The sequence below is a fragment of the Mesoplodon bidens genome (genome assembly GCF_964165515.1).
Source record: "Mesoplodon bidens genome assembly, chromosome: 2".
In the NCBI taxonomy this organism is placed as follows: Eukaryota; Metazoa; Chordata; class Mammalia; order Artiodactyla; family Ziphiidae; genus Mesoplodon; species Mesoplodon bidens.
Genome location: NC_138177.1, coordinates 125,767,197 through 125,789,488, shown reverse-complemented (window position 1 = coordinate 125,789,488; position 22,292 = coordinate 125,767,197). Strand labels below are relative to the sequence as shown.

Below are 22,292 nucleotides of genomic sequence, written 5' to 3'. Positions count from 1 at the left end.
TGAGGCTCTAACCCAAGGACAAAAGAAAAATGAGGACTGTAAAGAGGATCTGGCAGGAAGGGGACACGATCACACTAAACTGGATCACAATTTTAACTTAAACATTTAATGTGGATTCTTAAGCACTTTACATCCTATATTCACTTAACTAAACTATGGTTGATTCACTCAACACATAAACTTTCTAAACATTAAAATAATTTTGCTGGCACACACAGTATCACCATGAATTAGTTGAGACCTGGCATACTATTCTGAAAAGTTTGTCTATCCTGAAAATGCAATCTGGCACAATACCATAGGGGAGAGGCTAAACATTCAAGGAATTCAAGTCTCCTCATAGTAGCCTTTAATCTTTTTCTGACTGTGACTCACATTTTACGCTATAACCCAGCAGTCACACATATGCAAGTAGACACAACATACACCCCTAACACTATTGTTTCATAAAGTAATAAGGACCCATACTATGTGCTCTAGTTTTTCCTTATTCTCTGAATTTAGATTCTACTTCAAAAAAAAAAAAAAGTGGGGGTCACAGCCCACAAATTGAATTCATAATCCACTAAAGGGTCCCAATCCTAAAAAACACTGCTATAAAAAATGTAGTAGAATGTTAACATTTGGAAATCATTTTTTTTCTGGTTTTAAAGTCTAAAATTGTTAAAATTAAAAATATTTAAGAAACCCTCCAATTCATCTACTAGAGAAATAAGATTATAGAGCCAAGTTACCTTGTCTCATATAGCTATGTATTTCCTTGATTTCCCTCCCCTTTTCCTACTGTCACACAATTCTTTTCATGTACCATGTTTTCAGTAAATACATACTGAATAAAAAATTTATGGGAAGGTATAGGCTAGAAATGACTTCATAAAGTAGGTAGATTTTTAGCCAGGTCTTCAAAGCAGCATAAGATTTCAGTTGGTGAAGTAGGAAAAAGAATATATGCAAAGGGACATGGATTAAAAATTAACACCAGGTTTCATGCTTACAAAACGATTTTAATCTATTTATTAGTGAAGACTCAAAGATCAAGAACAGGTTCACAAAAAATCACCAAAGACCGTATCACAGAAAAATAAAAGGTGATACATAGTAAACAAAACCTATGAGCATACTTATATAAACTCACTGAATGCCAGGAATGAAGTCTACCCCCTCTCTCTTTAGAACATTATAAATTAAGAAAAGTAAAAGTTATACCTCAAAATTCTGCTCCATTATGTTTCCACCTTTACTCAAACTCTCCATAATGGCCTTATTTCGAAGAATATCTTCTTCACTGAGATGTTCTCTTCTTTTTCTTGATTCTAAAACAAGTCCATTCACCAGATAAAAGTCGGCCAAAAAGTTTCCTACCCTTTCCTAAAACAAAATCAAATATTTCAAAATAATAAAGTTTATCTTAGATTTTTTTTAAGTTTCGAAGTAATACACGGTTTCTTCATAAACATATAACATTTAGATGTAAATAAAATATTCCTCTGGTACTTGAAATTATCAAATTATCTTATACATTCTATTAAGCTAAAAAATACATAAAATAACACATTTCAAATTTGTAAAGGAAAATTTAAAACACACAAGATGTATGGTAGTTAATCTGCAAATGAATTAAGTCTAAGTAAAAACAACACATAGTATTCCTTTAGAATCTACTCCCAAGTAGCACGAAACTATCTGACAACTTAATTTAGCTAATAGTCAAGTATCATGAGTTACAAGGAGGGGTCAGGGATAATTAATGTTCCCATTTTATAGATAGAAAAAAATGGAATAAAAAGAAATAGTCTTAGTCACATAAAAATTTCTAGTACAACTAAAATTAATTACCTGTTCCAATATTCTCTAACAGGCCCAAACTTCAAGTTACAGTTGCTTGCTTCTTTCAACAAAGGGAGACCAACCAAGTAGTTTTGCTTATCAATATAATTATGTATTTATATTATGGATTGGGGATAGGGAAACTCAAATGGATTAAAAGGACATAAAGAAAAGAGGGTTCCTTCAACATTAACCTTCACCTTTTTTCAGACCCACAGGTGGTCAGTTTGAAATACCTTACCTCGAAAAACATGATCAGTAACTACTGAAAACAAGCTTCCCATTTCTACCTGCATGCAGATCACTTACTCTCCTCTTGCTGCTGTTTTCTGGCATTCCAAAACTAAGTGTTTATAGTTGCTTCCATTTCCACCTTGCTTTTGGTGGCTTCCTTACCACTCATTAGAAAGCAAGGCATTCTGTACCTGTTTCTACCTACAAAATGGGAACCATAAGCATTACTGACTCCCTCCTTACCTGTCAAAGATTTAAGAAGATCACCTAGACACTCTTCAAGAGCTTTGAGCTGCTTAGCAGTAGCACTAGATGAACAGCAGCTTCAATTTTTATCTTCTCTTGAAGTGATCCTTCTAATGCTGTCCAGAAGAACAGAGTACAAACAAATAAGACTTCAAGCCAACAAATGGATTGCAATGTAGGATCTCACAACTGTGAATCCTATAATGCTACTTGTTGCCAAATAGGCTTAGAGAGGAAAATTGATGAACCTAGATCTCACAGTGAGAATTTTTCTGTGGTTGGGAAACACTCAAGTGATAATGATCAATTTTTGAAATCTTATAATGAAAAAGCATTTATTAAAAATAAATCATATCAATAAAAAAATTTAAATGTATATTCCCCATAATCCAGCCATCCATTTCTTGCTATCTATAAAAGACAGTGCAAAGGCATGTAAAAAGATAGTAAACATAACATCACTTATAGTGGAAGAAAACGGGACACAAATGTGTGTCCATCTAAATGTCCAAAAATAAGAGACTGGATAAATAAATTACAATATATCCATACTATGGAATACTATGCAGTTGCTAAAAAGAATGAAGTAATACTACTGAAAAGAAAACACTTCTAAGACATTGGGGGAAAAAAAGTTGCAAAACAATAGATAAAATGATACTTTATAAAAAATAAACCTATCAACAACTAAAGCTAAATATTATTATAGATAGATATTTATGTACATAAAGCATAAAGAAAGGTCTGGGGGATATACAGCTGGATAACCTTCTGCAAAGGACTCTGGGATTGTGAGTAGTGGTCAAGTGAGATTTTTCAGCTTTATGTGTAAGACTGTGTGGTGGTTAATTTTATGTTAGTTTGCCTAGACTATGATGTCCAACTGTTCAATCAAACACCAGTCTAGATGTTGCTACGAAGGCTTTTTCTTTTTTTTTGGCTGTCCTGTGCAGCTTGCAGGATCTTAGTTCCCCAACGAGGGATTGAACCCAGGCCACAGTGGTGAAAGCACTGAGTCCTAACCACTGGACCACCAGGGAATTCCACGAAGGCATTTTTTAGATTAATTAAAATTTACATCAGCAGACTTGAAGTAAAGCAGATTACCCTCCATAATATGGAAAGGCCATATCCAATCAAATGTAGGCCTTAAGAGCAAAGACTAAGGTTTCCCAAAGGAAAAGCAATTCTGCCTCAAGACTGCAACACAGAAACCCTGCCTGAGATTCTAGCCTGCAAATTTCAAACTCAAGACCATATCAACTCTCCCCTGAATTTCCAGCCTGCTAGACTGCTCTACAAATTTCAGACTTACCAGCCTCTACATTCACACAAGCTAATTCCTTAAAATAAATCAACCTCTCCCTCACCCTTCTCTCCTTCTGTCTATAGGTATATATACATCTATATGCAGATATATACACATACACAGAGAGATATAGAACTCCTACTGATTTTGTTTCTCAAAGAACCCTGACTATTACAGGCTATTTTTGTCTTTCTAATGAGGATATATTCATTTCTACTGTGTCTAATAAAAGATAAATAGAATTCTTAAAATCTTGGCCCTTACCTAATGTGTTACTTATCCTTGACTTTAAAATTTTATAAGATGCTTCTTCATACATGCAACTAAAAAATGTTTGAATATATTTTGAATATGTTATATTTGAAATATTATATATTATATAACCTCTTGCTGACAGATGAAATGGGAATTATGGAAAGAGTTTACAATTCACTAATGGGGAAACCGCCACTGAGATTTAATTTAATTACAGTGTTGTAGAAATGTAAGCTTATTTAATTTTAGTCAAATATATGGAATACTGAGGGACAGATACTGGGCAAGTAAGTAGTTTAAAATTCTAATAGAAGAAAGAAAAAAGGTCCAGGGAAATGAATGTAAAAGTATATGCTTCTTTGTGGTCTTCCTGAGAAATAAAGCATTAGAAATATAATGGAACCATGTGAAGACATTGTTCCCTGTATAATAACAAGGCAACTAACAACAAGAATATTTTTCAACATAAAATTCAAATGAACTAAACTTTCTCTCCTGGCTTCTGTAAGAATATCTTCCAACTCTGTAACCAACCAATATAATTCCCTATTTGGATTCAAGGAGAAGAGAATAAACTACTTGAAAACAAGTAAGTAAGATACTTCTTTCTACCTGTATTTCCAGCACATTATTTTGGCAACATTAAATACTAAACAATTTTTAAAGTGTAAAAATCTCGACTTGCACATACTGTTTTATCTTCCCGAAAAAGCCATCCTGTTTGGGCACGCGTGAAAGAAATTGATTTGGTTGATAAAGTTGCAGAGTAAATATCGCTACTCATTAAAATGTCAACCTCTTCTTCTGTTTCCATCTCTGACTCCTGGGGTGGGGGCAAAAGGTAAATATAAGAATCTAGGTTTTCAAAGGTTATTAGCGCCACATATGAAAATGTCAACAATTAAAACGTTACAGATTTCAAAAAACAAAAAGGACCAATTCTAAAAAAATGTGAAGTGCTAGTTACTCTAAAAACAATGACAGAAGTGTAAACTTCATATAACTAAATAAGTTAGAATTATAACTAATTATGAATCTAAAAATACAGGACACATAAAAAGTGTACTCACACTCTTCCAGATATGTAATGGAAACAATACTAGATTACCCATTACAGAAGTACAAAGTATGCAGAGTAATTGTAAAAGATGACTTTAAGAATTAAGTAGACACGTCTGAGACAAAATGCCTGTAAGAAGGTTTTATTTTCTTTAAGTATAGATGAATCTTACTTTAGTTCTTTTTAATCTAAAGACCCACCACTATGAGCCTTTCTTTCCCAATAGTTTTAAGTGGAAGGAAGGAAGGGAAGGAGGAAAGGAGATAGGTGATAAGGCAGGAAAAAAGGAAAGGAGGCCACATGGGATCTTCTCTATACACCTTATACAAAGAAAAGGAATCCATAAATATCAACCCATAATTTCCAAACTCAATTTAGCAGCCTTACTTCAACATATTCCTCAGTGCTGGCATAAAATAATTGATCGATAATTATTTTTTAAAAGAGAAAGCTTTGTGCTTGTTTCAGGGACAGAAAACTAAGAGACCAGGTACAGAAAAGTAAATGAATAGGTATTAGATGAGGTTCTATTCTAAATATAATAGGCCAAGAGAGATTCTCTGATATTTAGGACCCCAGAATCTGAAGAAAAAAGGGAGAAAAAAGGCAGAACCTAGAGAGTTGACTGGAGAATGAGAACCATCCATAAGGTTTACAATAACTAGAGGCTCTATTTTCCCTACCTCCTGATTTCTAGATTCCCAAGAGGCCCATTTTCTATTCGTCACCACAAACTTTCACCCAGGTATAGCCCATTTCCTTCACCCTTACAAGTGAGGGATAGAAAATCTTGACATTAATGCTAAGGCTGTAACAGGTGAAAATGTATTCCTGGTAACCCAAACTAATTCTGAACACAATTTCCTAAAGAGAAATTTTGACTGGCAGAGATTGTACAGAACTGTTAACCATCATGATGTAAATATATTACAAATCAATTAGGATTTTACGTACTAGCTTAGGAACAACACTATATACAACACTACCTATGAAGAAATTTGCCTTAAGTTTCAAACATCCCATTTTCAAATAAACTTTTGAAACATAACTCTTCTGTAAATCATAGACTATCTCCTAACCACACCATTGAAAAAGACCTGTTGTTAATTACATTCATTCAATAAACATTTAATGAACAATTATTACTTATGTATACATATTAGGATAAAAAACAAGTATTCCCTGCCCTGAGGAGTATTGCTCAAAATCTAGCATTTCTGTATTCTTTTAGACATAAAATACACACACATATACCCTAAATACCAGACCACTGGTGATCTCATTGATACTAAAACATCAGCTAATACTTACACTACTAGCCTTAATCTCTGGCTTCTCTTTTAGTACTATCCTTCCAACTCATCTATTGCCCAGTTAGCTATCCTGCTGTTATTTAAAACATAAGAATTCGAATTATTTAGTACATATACGATAGTCTAGAATAAGGGTCAGCAGACTATGGCCAGCAGTCAAATCCAGTCCACCATCTGTTTTTCAAGTAAAATTTTATTAGAATACAGCCATACTCATTCATTTATATATTGTCTATGGTGGCTTTTATGTTAATAACAGCAGAGGTGAGCAGTTGTGACAGAGACCATATGACCTGCAAATATATTTAAATATCTAAAATACTGACTCTCTCCCTTTACAGAAAGATTCTGCCAAACTCTAACTAGAATGTACTCTGTATTAGGTACCAGAGACTACAACTAAAAGAACCCCAAACCTCTGAGAAGCTTAGCCCAAAAAAAGAAGAAAGCCATATAGACAAAAACAGCATTAGAAGCTCTATGGTACCAGACTAGTGAGAACATCAAGAAAACAATGGTCACTTGGCAGATGAGGAAGTAACACTAAGTAGGTGCCCCACCAGGGTGAGGGTACAAGAAGAAGGGTATCCTCAGAATTGGAAACAATACGAACAAAGGAATGAAACACTAAATAGCCTGGAAAAAATTGCAAAGAGTTCAGCATGAAGGTATCTATGATAACAGGGTAAGAAAAAGGCTGGAAAAGTGAACAAAAGCCAGGTCACAGAAGGAACCATGGCATGCTAAGGAACTTGGATTTCATTCTTCAGGTAAAGTGTCTTTAAGGAAGACAAGTGTCATGAATTTGTTTTCAATGTTCAACCTATCTCCAATATGTGAAATAATTTAAAAGCAGACAAGAAGGGGGCCAGGAAGATCATTTATGAGACTTTTGTGACAGTCCAGTTGACATAATGAATATCTAAATTATGGCAATAACAGCATGAATAAAAAAGGGATAATTATAAGACATGAGGGAGACAAGAATAACCACACATGTTCTCTAATTAGGAAATGTGAGAATACAAGAAAAGATGTCAAAAAAACCCTCCAATTTTTCTCGCTGAACAGAGAATGATGTCAATCACCAAAGGGAAGAAAATGGGAGAACGGGCACCTTAAAGGGAAAATGATGTGTTAAGTCTTAAATAAGCTAAATTTTGAGGTACCTAGGAGACACACACGATATCCATTAGGCATTTAAATAGATAGGTCCCCACTCAGAAGATCTGAGTTACAAATATATACTTGTGAACTATCAACTGATAAGAGGTAGTGAGAGCTGTGGGAATGGAAGAGATTATTCTGGCAATTTGTAAAAATGAGAACAACATCAAGCGCATATCAATATTCAAGAAGTGAGCAGACAACAGGAAACAGGCAAAAGAGAGTAAGAAGGAGATATGGGAAAAGAACATCTAATGATCAAGGTCAAGTCACAAGGAAATGCAAATTTTAAGAACTGAGTTATCGATAATAGCAAATACTTCAGAGAAGTCTGTATAAAGAGAGGGTTGAAACAAATACACTGATTTCAGCAACAGATTCAATATGAAGGTCATCTAAAACCCCAAACCTGTTTCCTTTTCCAAATGCCCCAATTCTATCAAGTGGCACCACCATCATTTACTCTGTATTGTAGTCTTCAGTGTGCAATAGCATCATGCTTAAAAAAACAAGGTACATACCTTAATTTAAAAATACTTTATTGCTGGGACTTCCCTGGTGGCACAGTGGTTAAGATCCGCCTGCCAATGTAGGGGACACAGGTTTGATCCCTGGTCCGGGAAGATGCCACACGCCGCAGAGCCACCAAGCCCATGCGCCACAACTACTGAGCCTGTGCTCTAGAGCCATTGAGCCAAAACTACTGAGACCATGTGCCACAACTACGGAAGCTCATGTGCCTAGAGACCACACTCCGCAACAAGAGAAGTCACTGCAATGAGAAGCCCACGCACCAGCAACAAAGAGTATCCCTGGCTTGCCACAACTAGAGAAAGCCCACACACAGCAATGAAGACCCAACGCAGACAAAAAATAAATTAAAAAAAAAAAAAACACAAAACTTTATTGCTAAAAAAATGCTAACCATCATCTGAACCTTCAGCAAGTCATAATCTGTTTGCTGGTAGAGGAGTCAAAATATTTTGAGAATTACCAAAATGTGACACAGAGACACAAAGTAAGCAAATGCTGTTGGAAAAATGGCACCAACAGACTTGTTCAACACAGGGTTGCCACAGACCTTCAATTTGTAAAAAATGCAATATCTGTGAAGTGCAATAAAGCGAAGTATGCCTATAACCATAAAAACACATATTTTCCCCCCTTCCATTCTCTCCCTTTGCCAATCCATCTTGCATACTAGCTGTGTGATCTTAGCGATATCATTTAACATTTATAAGCCTCAATTTTTTCATCTATAAAATAGAGATGGTACTATTTAGACAGGTTATTTTAAGGATTTAATAAAAGAGCTTTAAAGTATTTATAGTCCCAGTATGCTGGCATTTAATGCTTAATATATGATAGTAATTGATATACAGTTGGCCCTCCATATCTGCAGCTTCCGCATCTGCAGATTCAACCAACCAGGGATCAAAAATATTTGGAGAAAAAAAAATTCCAGGGCTTCCCTGGTGGCGCAGTGGGTGAGAATCTGCCTGCTAATGCAGGGGACACGGGTTCGAGCCCTGGTCTGGGAGGATCCCACATGCCATGGAGCAACTAGGCCTGTGAGCCACAACTACTGAGCCTGCGCGTCTAGAGCCTGTGCTCTGCAACAAGAGAGGCCGCCATAGTGAGAGTCCCGCGCACCGTGATGAAGAGTGGCCCCCACTTGCCACAACTGGAGAAAGCCCTCGCACAGAAACGAAGACACAACACAGCAAAAATAAATTAATTAATTAATAAACTCCTACCCCCAACATCTTCTTTAAAAAAAAAAAAAAAAATTCCAGAAAGTACCAGAAAGGAAAACTTAAATTTGCCACTCAGGCAACTATTTACAAGGTATTTGCACTGTATTTACAACTGTTTACCTAGGCTTTACATTGTATTAAGTATTATAAGTAATCTAGAGATGAATTAAAGTATATGGGAGGATGTGTGTAGCTTATATGCAAATACTACACCATTTTATATAAGGGACTTGAGCATCTGTGGATTTTGGTATCCTTGGGGATTCCTAGAATCAATCCCCCGCAGATACCAAGAGACAAACTGTATACTATTAATACAATGCCACTATCCATAGCACCTAGCAGTGTCTAGCATTTATTAGGTCCTTGATAAATGTTTGAGGAAGAGAGGGAAGGAGGAAAAGTCAAAAAACTATTATATATAAGATGAATTCATTTAAGTTACTTTTAGATCAAATCAATACCTTGTTTAAGAATCTATGACTCTCTATTAAAACTATAACAGATCCTAAATTATTGTATCTGGCTGTTAAGGCCTTCCATAAACTATGTTCCTATGCTCAGTAAGAGAAACCTTCACTGCAGTCAGATAGGTTGCTTTTCTGTTTCCCAAATAAACCATTCTTAGTCCTACTTCCCTGACTTTACTCATCCTGTTTCCCCCACAAGGAATGTCTTTTTTTCTTCTCTTCGAATCCAAATCTTCCTTGCTCAGTGCCAGTTAGGAAACTGTTTATTTCAATAGTACACATACAAGGTAACTAAGGTCTTGTCAACAGATATGACAGTAGGAGGGTCTAATCTAAGAGATGTTGAGGAAGGGGTCACAAGATGTGGTAAAGGAAAGGAAATGGTGAAAAATAAAAGCCACAGTGACAAAACAAAATATCGACCTAAAAACATTTGTAAGGCTATCAGTGATACATATAGAGACTAGAAAAGCTTTTTCTTTGGTTTATAAGCATTCAGGGAAAAACGGACATAAGATCATGGTGAATATGGTCTCTCAAAGGTCATTGTGGAGGCAATTCCAACATGAAGATATAGTGTTTAGAAGGGGTATAATTTTGTACTTTAAGAGTGAAAAGACAGAGAAAAGAAAGGTGGCCAAAGAGTTGGGAAAAGTAAAACGGTACAGACAGAGAGCCAAGAGAGGTGTTCGTATTAAAGAGATAGAGATGGTTCACAACAATACAAGAAACTAAGATAGGAAGATAAATGGGGACAGGGCCAGAACAGGTTCAACAAATGAGAACTATGAGAAGTTAGGGTTTATTTAACTAGGAGATCATCAGTGAATTAAGAGCAAACAGACTCAGTGGATTAGTCAGGATAGAGAACAGATGATAAAACTTTTTTAAAAAACTAGAGGTAAGAAAATGAAAGCTTTAGGAATGAACCATCTCAATTATGCCTTATGCCTTTTAAAACAATTATACCGAGGCTTGGTTGCATACACAAACTTCTTTTATTTTTTTGGCCGCACCCCGTAGCATGTGGGATCTTAATTCCCCAACCAGGAATCGAACCCTCACCCCTTGCATTGGAAGGCGGAGTCTTAACCACTGGACCACAGGGTAAATCCCTACAGACTTTTTTAAACCATTTACAGGAATACTGATAAGACAACATGCTCACCTCATGGTGTATTCGCTGATAAACTTTTTGTTCATTGTCTAATACTACAAAAGATTCAGAGGGTGCCGCATCCCCATTGAAAATGAAGCTTAAATCCCCTCGTTGGCACTTCATGTCAGTAAAGTCTATGAGAGTAGTGTCAAGCCTGTGAAAGATGGATAGATGAGAAATTCTGACAAATAAAATTTCAATAAAACTTCATATTAATTAAACAAGTTTTGCTCCTTCTAAACTCAAACCAAGATGCTAATACCATATTTCAAAGTCAAATTTATAGATAAAAGCTAAATTTAAAATCTCATTTAAAAACACCAAAAGAATACTTAAATATATATTCAATTTTATCTATATTTCATTTTTTTGAATATATACTTCATTAATCCAGCAAGAAAAAGGTTGTTTCGGCATTGTTGATGCATTTCTCTAACTGTACCCTTATTCTCTACCATTTCCTCTACTGTAGCTACTCCATAAAAGTTACTTCAAGGGGGAAGGGCAGAAAAGGAAAGCAGACCTGTCAAACATTCTTTGACACCTTCAAGACCAAGTTGCTAGCTCAGCAGAGTACAGCTGACCCTTGAACACCAGGGTTTGGGGCGCTGACCCCCATCCCCTCCACATGTAACTTTACAGTTGGCCCTCCGTATGCACATTTCCACATCCTCAGATTCAACCAACCTTGGATCATGTAGTACTGTAGTACGTATTTCTTGAAAAAGATCTATGTATAAGTGGGCCCAAGTAGTTCAAACCGTATTGTTCAAAGGTCAACTGTATATAAGAGAGGTATAGCCATGGACGGACCACATTCTTAGACTAAGGACTGTGTGTCCACAGTCTTGTCCTTATGATCTGCACCTATGCTTATGCTTGGTACCAAACCTTGCTTCATCCTTCAACTCGATAAACCATTTAACTTACTCTAAATTCTTGGCCTTTCTGCTTGACTTCCCAGATTCAGATTAGCATTCTTTTTCCCAACATTTTCTTTTCCAACATCTCCACAGCCTGAAAACATTATGGATCGTTCCTATGGCAAATATTCATGGACTCACACACTTGTATGTTTGTTGTGCTCATTGTAACCAAGACCTGGCATGGTCGACCCAGTGGGTTGGTCTCAGATAAAATCTACAAATCACTACTTGCTGAAATTTGGGAGAATAATGGAATGGAAAAGTTCACAAGTACCCTGAAGTGCTTCAATCTTGCACAAGGCTTTGTAGGAGAAGCTGAAAAATGGAACATATTTCGCATGCAAAAGAATAACTAGGGTTACAAATAATTTATCACCAAAACTAGTAGTTTTTAAAGGTGAAGGTGATACTGTGAATAATTTTATGAGGACAACAGAGGTGAACAGGGAAATATGGTTATCCTATGTATAAGAGGCTCTTTTCTGAGCCATATAAAATATACACACCCCTCAGAACCGAATAAGAAGTCCTAAAAAAAAAACCAAGTCACCAACTCCTATATGAGTGAACTCTACCTACTGCTTTACAGTTGAATTCTAGCCCCTGGACCACTTCCAGTGGCCTGCTACTGTACTACTGGTGCCTGTACTACTAAACATATCCTGTTATTGCTTGTACATGTGGCATAAGAGAAAATAATGCCAGTAAAAGGGGCTTATCCCCTACCTCTATAAGATGTAGGCTACTGAAGTTTCAAAAAAGGAACAGATCATTTAACATGCGTGGCCTATTTGGACTCCAAGCTTCAGCTACCAGGGAACTCTATACCCCACAAAAAAAGAAGAAAAGGGCCAGAACAGTCTTTTGCCTCCATTCCCTTCTTGCCTATCCTGGGTGAGAGTAGTAGTGGGTTGCAAGGGGTGGGGGTAGGAATAGTGAGAGAAGAGATGTACAGAGAGACAAAGACAGACTGACACTGGCAACATTTGAGCCCTTAAATCTAATTTTTCATAATGATATAATTTATAATATAATTTTTATATAATTTATCACAATGATATTTTAATGTATTAACTAGTCCTTGGCTTTCAGCTTATAAGCCTAAATACTTTTAATTTTGCCATGTAATTCACGATGAAGAACAAAAAATTCTTTATACAATGCAAAGATTTGAGTAGAACATGCTCTGTTTCAGATAAAAACTTGAAAAATGCCCAAGTAACAGTGAAAAGGAAATAGGGCCTACCTGAAATAGGAAGAGCCTGACTGAGAAAGTTTGCAATGATTATTTTAGTCAGTGGCTATAGGTAACCTCAAAATTACTAACAGTGAAAATATTTGTTAGTATTCTCAACAATAAAGTTGCCCACACTTTCCTATTTCTACTAAAGTATTAATTTCCCTTTGACAACAAAGAAGATACTTTTTTTTTCTTTTTTTGGCCACACGGACTGCAGAATCTTAGTTCCCCGACCAGGGATCGAACCCGCGCCCTTGGCAGTGAAAGTGTGGAGTCCTAACCACTGGAACACCAAGGAATTCCCAAAGAACATACTTTAAACGATCACATAACTGTTCTGAGATACAAATAAAATTCATTTGAAGTGATGTTTAAAAGAACTAATCATCTCCTGATGTTTAAATTTGAAAGTTTTTAATGTTAACAAACTTCTTTTTCTTTAAAATAATTCTTCATCTATGCAAAAAGCCTTTGTCATACATCCTAAAATGCAGCTTCTCCATTAATCTAGTAAACTTTGTTTGATAACTAGCACTTTGAACCTGTCACATTTCTCCCTCAACCTCGGCTGCTAGTAAGTTCCAGGTTTCAGAGTCTTGCTAAACTGCAGTAGCTTCCCTTAAACTACATTCTTTGACACAATTATTCTCTCTCAGCCTCTTATTCTCATGTCTCTATCTTAACCATTTTGTGGCTTTTTTATCATCTATATTTATTAGGTAATATGCATCATGTCATTTACTTTTAAAAGTCATATACAAATGTGAAACAATTTTTTAAAAGAAAGAAGCTCCTTTTCTCCTAAATTTAAGAATCAAACAGAACTAAAACTAACCTTTAGTTAAAGTAGCACATGGAAGATAATACTATTCTCCCAAGTTATCTACTAACTTTGGCAAGCACCTATATTAAGCATTTTTAAACTGATAATTTTTTGATAACCATAATATATTGCTAACAATAGGCTACTGAATTAAATCTACATCATTATCAAATCCTTTCCTAGTTTTCTTATCTATACTTTTCTGTATTTTCCAAGGTTTCTATAATGACCATGAATTTAATGTGCATGAATACTTTCATCATCAGAAACATCTGAGGAGGTTATTTTTGAAAACAAAATCACAGAAACTTCTACCTTAATAGAATTTTGCTGGAGAATAATGACCCTAGAACTTACTTCCATCTAAAGGTTATCTCTTCATTATAATTCAACATACTGAATAATAAATCTCATAAAGAGTTGATTTTTTTAAAATTTCTGCCTTGTGACATGATAAGATCTGACAGGAAGTCAGAGAGGTCCTGGCTCAGTTATTAATTTGCAATATGCTCATAAAAATCACTTCACTTGTCAGAACGTTCTAATCTATAAAATGAAGAGTTTATATGAGATAATCTTTTAAGACATCTCTAGTTCTAGACCCTTATATATTCAAATTAATATTCTGGATTTTTATAAGATACAGACATGTAAAATTTTATGTATATATAAATATACTAATAGATATGAATACACTAAAAAGTTGGCATATTCACCAGCATTATATATAGCTTAGATATATATAATTTGTAAATATACCTATATTAATAGAAAACTAAAGAGATAATGATAAAATCCTGAAATAAATAAAATAAATAGATTCCCCGTGAGATCCATCAATCTTAGTTTTAAAAGGAAACAGAAGAAAATTAAGATTAGCCTTAAAGTGTTCACTAGAATGGATAGATGACTGAACAGATGAATGGCTAGAAGTATGGATGGGTAGACAGGGGAGGGAAGGGTTGGAGAGGGATGGAGGAAAAACAGGACAATAGTTATGTCCTCCTTATGTGTCCCTTATTCCCTACAAAGCTAGGAAGAGGGAGGTGACCATCTTAAATCTTCTTAGTGTTATATCATGATCTTCACTCTACTTGCCTTCCAGATAGTCTGTAGTTAAGTAGTAATACCTTTGTTTTAGTCAAGATTTTATGCCTTTGGTTCCTTATCTGTAGTATCTCAAGGGAGATAAAATATTGTGAATATATTACAACATGTTATAAAATACTACATCCAAGTATAAGCTATTACTACAAAAAGAAAAGCTACCTCTAAATCTCAATTATCTGTTACTCAGAAAAAAATCAAATCACCTTACCTGATATTGATACCTTGTTTGTATATTTTACATGCATCAGAAGGCAGAATTCGGGAAAGTAAAGGCACTGTATTTGTAAAAAGAAAAGGCAAAAAAATAACCACCTAAAGTTCTGAGAGATTACAAATTTTTTAATTAGAAGAAGAGTAATGTAAACATTTTACTATTTCACCAAAATTGTAATAATTTCCTTTAAAATAGTATTTTCCACTTAAAAATAATATACAAAGCAATTTTGAGCAACTTCAAATACCTACTATTTAATTGTAATTGCTATATAGTTCACCACCACCACCCACCAAACACATGTAAGAGTAGCAGAGTTGATATAATGCCACTCTTGGGTACATATTGTAGGATATTACTGTAAGTTAGAAAACGATGCCCTGTGGTAACTAAACCCTCCTGAATGGGTAACCAGATAAGCCTGGATTCCATCTGATCCTCTAAATATAATTGGATTAAATACCAGAAAAGTAATATGTGTAATAGAAAAAGACATTTTTAGAGCTAGATAGTAGAATCTGAGTCTGAATCCCAAATATGTTGGTTACTTAAGCTCACTGTAGCTCAGTTTCAAAATCCATAAAATGTAATCATACTATTTATTGACTTATAGATTTCTACATTCCAGTGTTGCTTACATTCATATCACAAGCTATATTCTCATAGTTTTTTATTATTTATTATCTGCTATATTTTGAGGAAATATGAGTTATTCTATAGATAAATAAATCTACATAACAGGCCATATAATTAAACTACCACATACCAAAAAAAGAAAAAATGTGAAACTCAAAATTTTTGAAATTAAAGATTATATCACAAGTACATGTGTATGTAAGTGGGTGTGTGTATCTATGTAAGATATATTACATGTATATTTTACAAAACTCTGTGTTTTAAAAATGGGTGATAAATCAACCTGGGTTAGAAAGAAACAAAGACTTTGGAGATAGTTAAGGGCTAGTTTTTTAGTTAACTTTTTCAAAAGCATCAATATTTGCTCATTAACATTAAAGGTATACCAAATATAAAAAAGTCTTTTTTAAATCCTTAGAGGTCATTTAATCCAAAATGATTTCCAGCATTGAAGACAGTTTTCTAGACTTCTTATTTTATAAAAGCAAGAAAATTTTACTGCCCAGAGGGAATATCAACTAAGAGTTACCCTGGTCAAAGAACACAAGGAATAATTTCCAATAAAATTTTTCCTTATATGAAACAACAGAAGTTAAGAAGATTAATAATGGCATAAATCTACGTAAATGATCAAAGCTCCTCTTTCATGCTTATTGAGATCCAGTTTTTCTGTCCTTAAATATTTGGTGTAGCATGAAAAAGATGATTACAAGAAGACAGCATTCTAACAATTTAAATTTAACTTATTACATCTTTTGAAGTAGTATGGTAACCTATAAAAACAAAACTTAGAATCACATACCAATACCCATTTATCAAAAATCAGAAAAGGAGGAAGAGGGGAATGTAGAAAAAAAATAAGAAGCTTAGGGTTTGAAAAGCAAAAGTTAAAAAAAAAAGATATCATTGAGGAAAAAAGATTTTAATGCATTCCAAAAATAAAGCAATTTTCATTTTCCCAATTCTGTGATGACTTTTTCTTCCTCCACGTAAACTGAACAATTAGGCTGTCTATATCTTAAGTTACCTCAGCATAATCTGAGAGTCTAACACAGTACTCCAAAGGCAGCATAATCCTCTGAACTGAAAAATGGAAAGTCTCAAAATTTTAATTTTGGTTTTGCTATCACTTACTCCCTGATTTTAAGAGGAATTTCTAGGTTGAATGTTTTCCATCTATAATATGCAAAAAACAGTCCCAAATACAAGATGGATATTCTGTAGATTATGAGATAAAGAAAAAAAAACTATTAGTTTTTCTGTTGAAACATGCTATATACACATAATGTTAAATTTGGAGTGATTATAAAATTATTTAACACTTTACAGTATCTGAAGGGCTTCCTTCAAAAACATGATTTCATTTCATCTACACCAAAACAAAGGCTTGAAATAGGTGGGGCAGTTATTATTATCCCCATTTTTAAAATGAAGAAACTGAAGCTCAGGAAAGTTATATGATTTGCCATGTCAAACAGTTAGGAGCCAGTACTTCTGATTCCAATTTAAAGCTTTTCCATACCTAAAAACTCAAGCTGGAATAATTTAGTCACCTTCAGACTTGTTATTAACCAAGCCTGAGGCTATTTTCAGCCAAATACTGAAGGAGAAAGAGTAGAGTTTGTGGGCTCCACTACCTCTAAATTAAACTTAACGCCGGACCTCAATATTTCTTAACTTCCCCTTATTTCTGGGTTGCCTTTTTTTTTTTTTTTTTTAATATTAGGGGCTTAAACAAGGGGAGGAACCATGCCTAAACTCTGGAAAAAAGCTTGATAATCAAATCTAATAATAGAGATTATCCATTTTTTTAATCCAAAGTGTCTAAGCTAAATCTAGCCAATGAGTTTAGTTTTTAAAATTATAGATGACATCTAACCATCAGGTGCTAATAATTTGACATGAAATCAGTAAAAACCTTTATCAACAATGAAACAGATGGGCTGACTCTTTTGCATCAAAGTCAAGTTCTCAAAGAAGCAATACTTTAAACAAGTACCTCAGTGGTTGCAATAATGAACTTGATTATGCAACATTTATAATGTGTTTATAACTATAGATCATATGCACAATTTCTGGAGTAATTACATCCATTTCTATTTCTTCATGTAACTGAAATGTCACTTTTAAAATATTTTAGAACATTTTGCTCAGCAACATAAAGTGACTATCTTAGAATTCAAACCACTAACAATTACTAAGACAATCAATTAAAGAGCCAGTACACTCAAGGGACAACCTCAGTTTAGGATCACCAAGAATGACTGGGGTCTTTACAGATAGAAAAAAACAGGGTGAAAAAACAGTACTCAGGCTTTTGACCAATCTAACTTAGACCTCTTTTATTATACAGTGCTATTATAAACCTTTCTTTCTCTCAGTATTCTAGAACACTGGGACTTCTGAATAATTTATAGAGTATAAAGGACTATCAGAGTTAACAAAACAAAATCATGTGTGATCTTTTTTTTTGGCTGTGACATGAGGCTTGTAGGATCTCAGTTCCCCAGTCAGGGATTGAACCCGGGCCACAGCAGTGAAAGTCCAGAGTCCTAACCGCTAGACCACCAGGGAACTCCCTCATGTGTGATTTTGATGGAGCCAAAACTAGCCTGATGAGCTAAAGTTGTTAACAATATTAGAAAAAACTGATTATATTTAGGGATTAAAATTTTACATTTAGAGATTAAACACTAGAAAAACCTTAATCACCCATGCTGTACAGTATTATGCAGCTGTTAAAAAAAAAAATGAAGTACTTCCTCATGAACTAAAATGTAAGATATCTATGATATATTAAGTAAAAGTGACAAAATGCATAATGATATAATAGTATGATCCCATTAAAAAAAAAACTAATGCTGAGGATATATATACATATATACATTTATATTTATATATATGTACATACATGTTTGTAAGCATTGAAAAGAGTTTGAAATATTCATATGAAACATTAACAGTGGTTTCTACAGTTATCAATATCTGATTTATTTTTATGATTACTTTATGATTTATTTTTATGATTATTTTGGTGATAATAAGCATTCAAATATCTTTAATATCATAAAGATTAATTCAGATGCTTTAAAAAACACACATAAGTACACTATATTCAAACCTATACATAGATTACATTAAAAAAATATTTAACCCAAAAGTTAGTGGTTTGGATAGTTGTTTACTTAGTAAAGTAGAGGTCACTAGGATCAAACTTCCTATTTGGACACGAAAGTTTTCTCCCTAAGTAGACTCATGTTTAAAATGGGGAGGAGAGAAAACTTACCTTGCCAAGGTAAATCAATATATGACTGTAAAATATCTAGGAATTAACGTCTTTCATAAATAAGTGGAAGAGTGTGCAACCAAAAAGTATGTTAAAACAGTGGCTATAAAGTATGCAATAAAAGCAGCAAACGTGATTGAAAGATGACAAAACATACAAAATCAATTAATGTTAACCGAATTCTTCACATTCAGGGATCTAAATACTATATGTCAAACTTCCCTAAATTCAGTAATCTAATAATCCCATAATTATTCTTCTCTTCCCTCTGAAAATTCCTTTATTAAATTATTATAATATTTGACAGCATTTTATTTAAAAAAAGAGAATTTTTAATCTTAAAAATAGTAATTATGAAAGTTACTAATCAGGTTAGGATAATTAAGTATTACCATAGGGCTTTATAACCATTACATTCAACATGATGAAAAATATCTTAATTTCCTTAGGGCAATATTTGTTATGTTAACATTTCTATATAACAGTTATTTTTGCACTTGCATTTCTGCATACGTAAATATTTCATAGTAAAATACAGCACACTCTTACCCCAGCTTTGAAAATCCCAGTGAAGTTCTAGATAAAAGTCACCTAGCTGAGAAATGAAATATGAATAATTATTGAATGCACACCTTTGTTAACAGCTCTTATACCTACTTAATATTTTGCTTTAAAAAAATCTGTTATCATTAAAGGTCTATAGACAGGAATAAGAAATAATTTCAACGTATGGAGTTGGAGAAAGAACCAAAAATATATATATGGTTATTACTTAAAATTACATTACAATAGCAGACATTACTACACATATCTACAAAGGAAAACTCACACCACTCTAGATTTTACAAGAACATTTTAATCACATAAGAACATATCTGAAACTGACAGGCATTTAAATTTGTATCAATAAATTTCGCATAACAATAAGTAGTATTGTAAAGAAACTTAATAACTTTAGAAGTGTTATAAAAAAAATCAGTAACTTCCAAAATGATTATTGTGTAGGCTCATAATGGTCTAATAAAATCACCCACTGCAATAGAAACTTTTTTCTATAAAGTGATAACGCAGGTTTACTAAATCTGAAATAATATGTCATCACATGAGATCTATAGAGAACGTTTTTATTTCACAAATTAGAAGCTAAACATCAAAGACTATAACTGTTCAGGGAACTATTAATCAAATATTGTCAAAAAAATTTATCCCTTGAGATTTCAAAAACAAAGCATACCTAAAAGAAGACATAGTCATGATGATATATCTTTCTCCCACAGTTCTTTCACGCATCCAAAATACAGAGGAAAAAAACAACAGAAAACAAACCTCTCTCCCTTTCTGTGCCAGCACACCCAGCTCTTACCATCATGAAGTAGGACAGACAAAAAGAGTTTTGTTACATAAAGAAAATGCAAACTGCTCCTAAAGCAGTAGCACTTCAGCTCATAGAAAATCTTTCAATCCAAAGGACAAAGGAAAACTACTGCCATTAATTATGACTTACCTCCTTTTTTCTTAGAGCTCTTACCTAATTTATTGAAAGCAATAATTCTTTATCTGCCTTCTAAGATCAAAGCAAATAATGCTTCCCATAAGATTACACATCATAATCAGAGTATTTTGTAATGTCATTATTGCTTAATTGAAGCACGATTTTTACCACTCCTTGACCCTTAATAATTAGTGAGAAATTAAACTGTATTTTTAAAATGCTTAAAAGTACACTTGCAATTACCCTTTAGGGCAAAATCAGCAAAGAAATTTAGCCTACCTCTTTCAGGGCTTTTAATAATCGAGGTCGTTTTTCTTCAACACTTTCCCTGGATTGCTGCTTAAGCTTCCTTAAAAGAGCTGTAACTAAAATTTAAATTTAAAAAATTTTTTTAATTTAAAATAAATTTCACCATGCTAGATTGCCAATTACACCTCAATAAAAAATTTATGAAAAACTATTTCACCATGCTAGGAAACACCACTGGCTTATTACAGAGATATAATATAGATATTGTGAATAAGTTAGAAAATACCTTTAGCAAAACTTATGATCCTCAAGGAAAATTGAAAACAGATAACCTCGACATCAACTTATTCATACTAGTTTTGCTAGTTTTTAATCATCAGTAGGCTTTATCTGACTGAGTCAAGATTACCAATCTCAGTAAGATGATGCAGTGTCCTGTTGTCAACACTGATCTAAAAGATGATCTCAAAGATAGATCTCAAAAATCCCACTGGACATTATTTTTCTAAAAATGTAATTATCTGCAATTGTTACCAGTTGCATCTGTTCTTCTTTCACTTGAGGCTGTACTCTCACATACCACCAACATAGCATAAAAAATACTAAAATGAATCCTATTCTATCTGTGAAAAGAACTTTTGACTCTGATAAAACCTGAAACCCCCCAGAGCGTCTTCTCAACAGTTAAGAGATGGAGATTTAGACAAATTGCCTAAGCGCAAACCACAGCATTACTACTTACTAGCTGTATAAACATGGAACATTTACTTAATTTCCCTAAACTTCAGTTTCTTTTTTTCATATGTCAGTTAAGAATAAAGTGAAATCTGCTACATGGAGTTACTATAGAGGCTCTATATAAATTGCTTACTACTGTGCCTGCAATTAGGTAAGTATAAGTTTTGTTTATTAGAATAAAGGTCTAAAATTAACTAGCAAAATCAATCAATCCCTAACATTTATTGAAATAAGGGAAAATATTAGCCTTGAATGAAATAAGATGAAAAAATGTACAGGGGGGGGTAAAATGTATACATCAATACATGCTGATTTCCTCCTGGTCCTGTTTTCATATACATATATATACATACAAACAAATAAAAATACTATTATTTTTACTATTTTACAGTACGCACTCTTATAAACTACTTAGTGCCTTATATGGAATACAGAAGTATAAGGGGAGTATAAGGTTGGGGGAAAAATAATGTGGAAAGAAGACAGTGATAAAAGCTTATTAAATCAGATTTGTTTTGTCCACAAAGGCCAAATTAGGAAAAGCTCAGGGAAGAATATGAGAAGTAGTAGTACAATCTACACTTATTTTTAACCACAGGTCTAACTTTAATCCCAATGTATTTTTAAAAGCCAAAAATCAAAGAGCAATGTTTAAATTACTAAAGGTCTTTTGGGACAGAAGAGGATGAGACCTAAAAGTCAGGGAACATGGGACCTAGTTTCAGTTACACACTAGCTCTGTGATCTCGGTCAGCAGTTCCCAAACACAAGTCTACATTTC

At 33.8% G+C, this 22,292-nt stretch overlaps 1 protein-coding gene across 1 annotated transcript in view; it reads right to left on the bottom strand.

Annotated features, from left to right (window-relative positions):
* ANKRD13C (ankyrin repeat domain 13C) overlaps window positions 1-22,292 on the bottom strand; it is an 80,897-nt gene that overhangs the window by 21,088 nt on the left and 37,517 nt on the right. The window contains exons 4-9 of the mRNA XM_081214314.1: window positions 20,804-20,889; window positions 19,582-19,627; window positions 15,105-15,171; window positions 10,807-10,951; window positions 4,563-4,694; window positions 1,207-1,368 (exon numbers count right to left, since the gene is read on the bottom strand). Of these exons, the coding sequence (XP_081070440.1) occupies window positions 1,207-1,368; window positions 4,563-4,694; window positions 10,807-10,951; window positions 15,105-15,171; window positions 19,582-19,627; window positions 20,804-20,889 (638 nt within the window). The remainder of the gene's footprint in view (window positions 1-1,206; window positions 1,369-4,562; window positions 4,695-10,806; window positions 10,952-15,104; window positions 15,172-19,581; window positions 19,628-20,803; window positions 20,890-22,292) is intronic.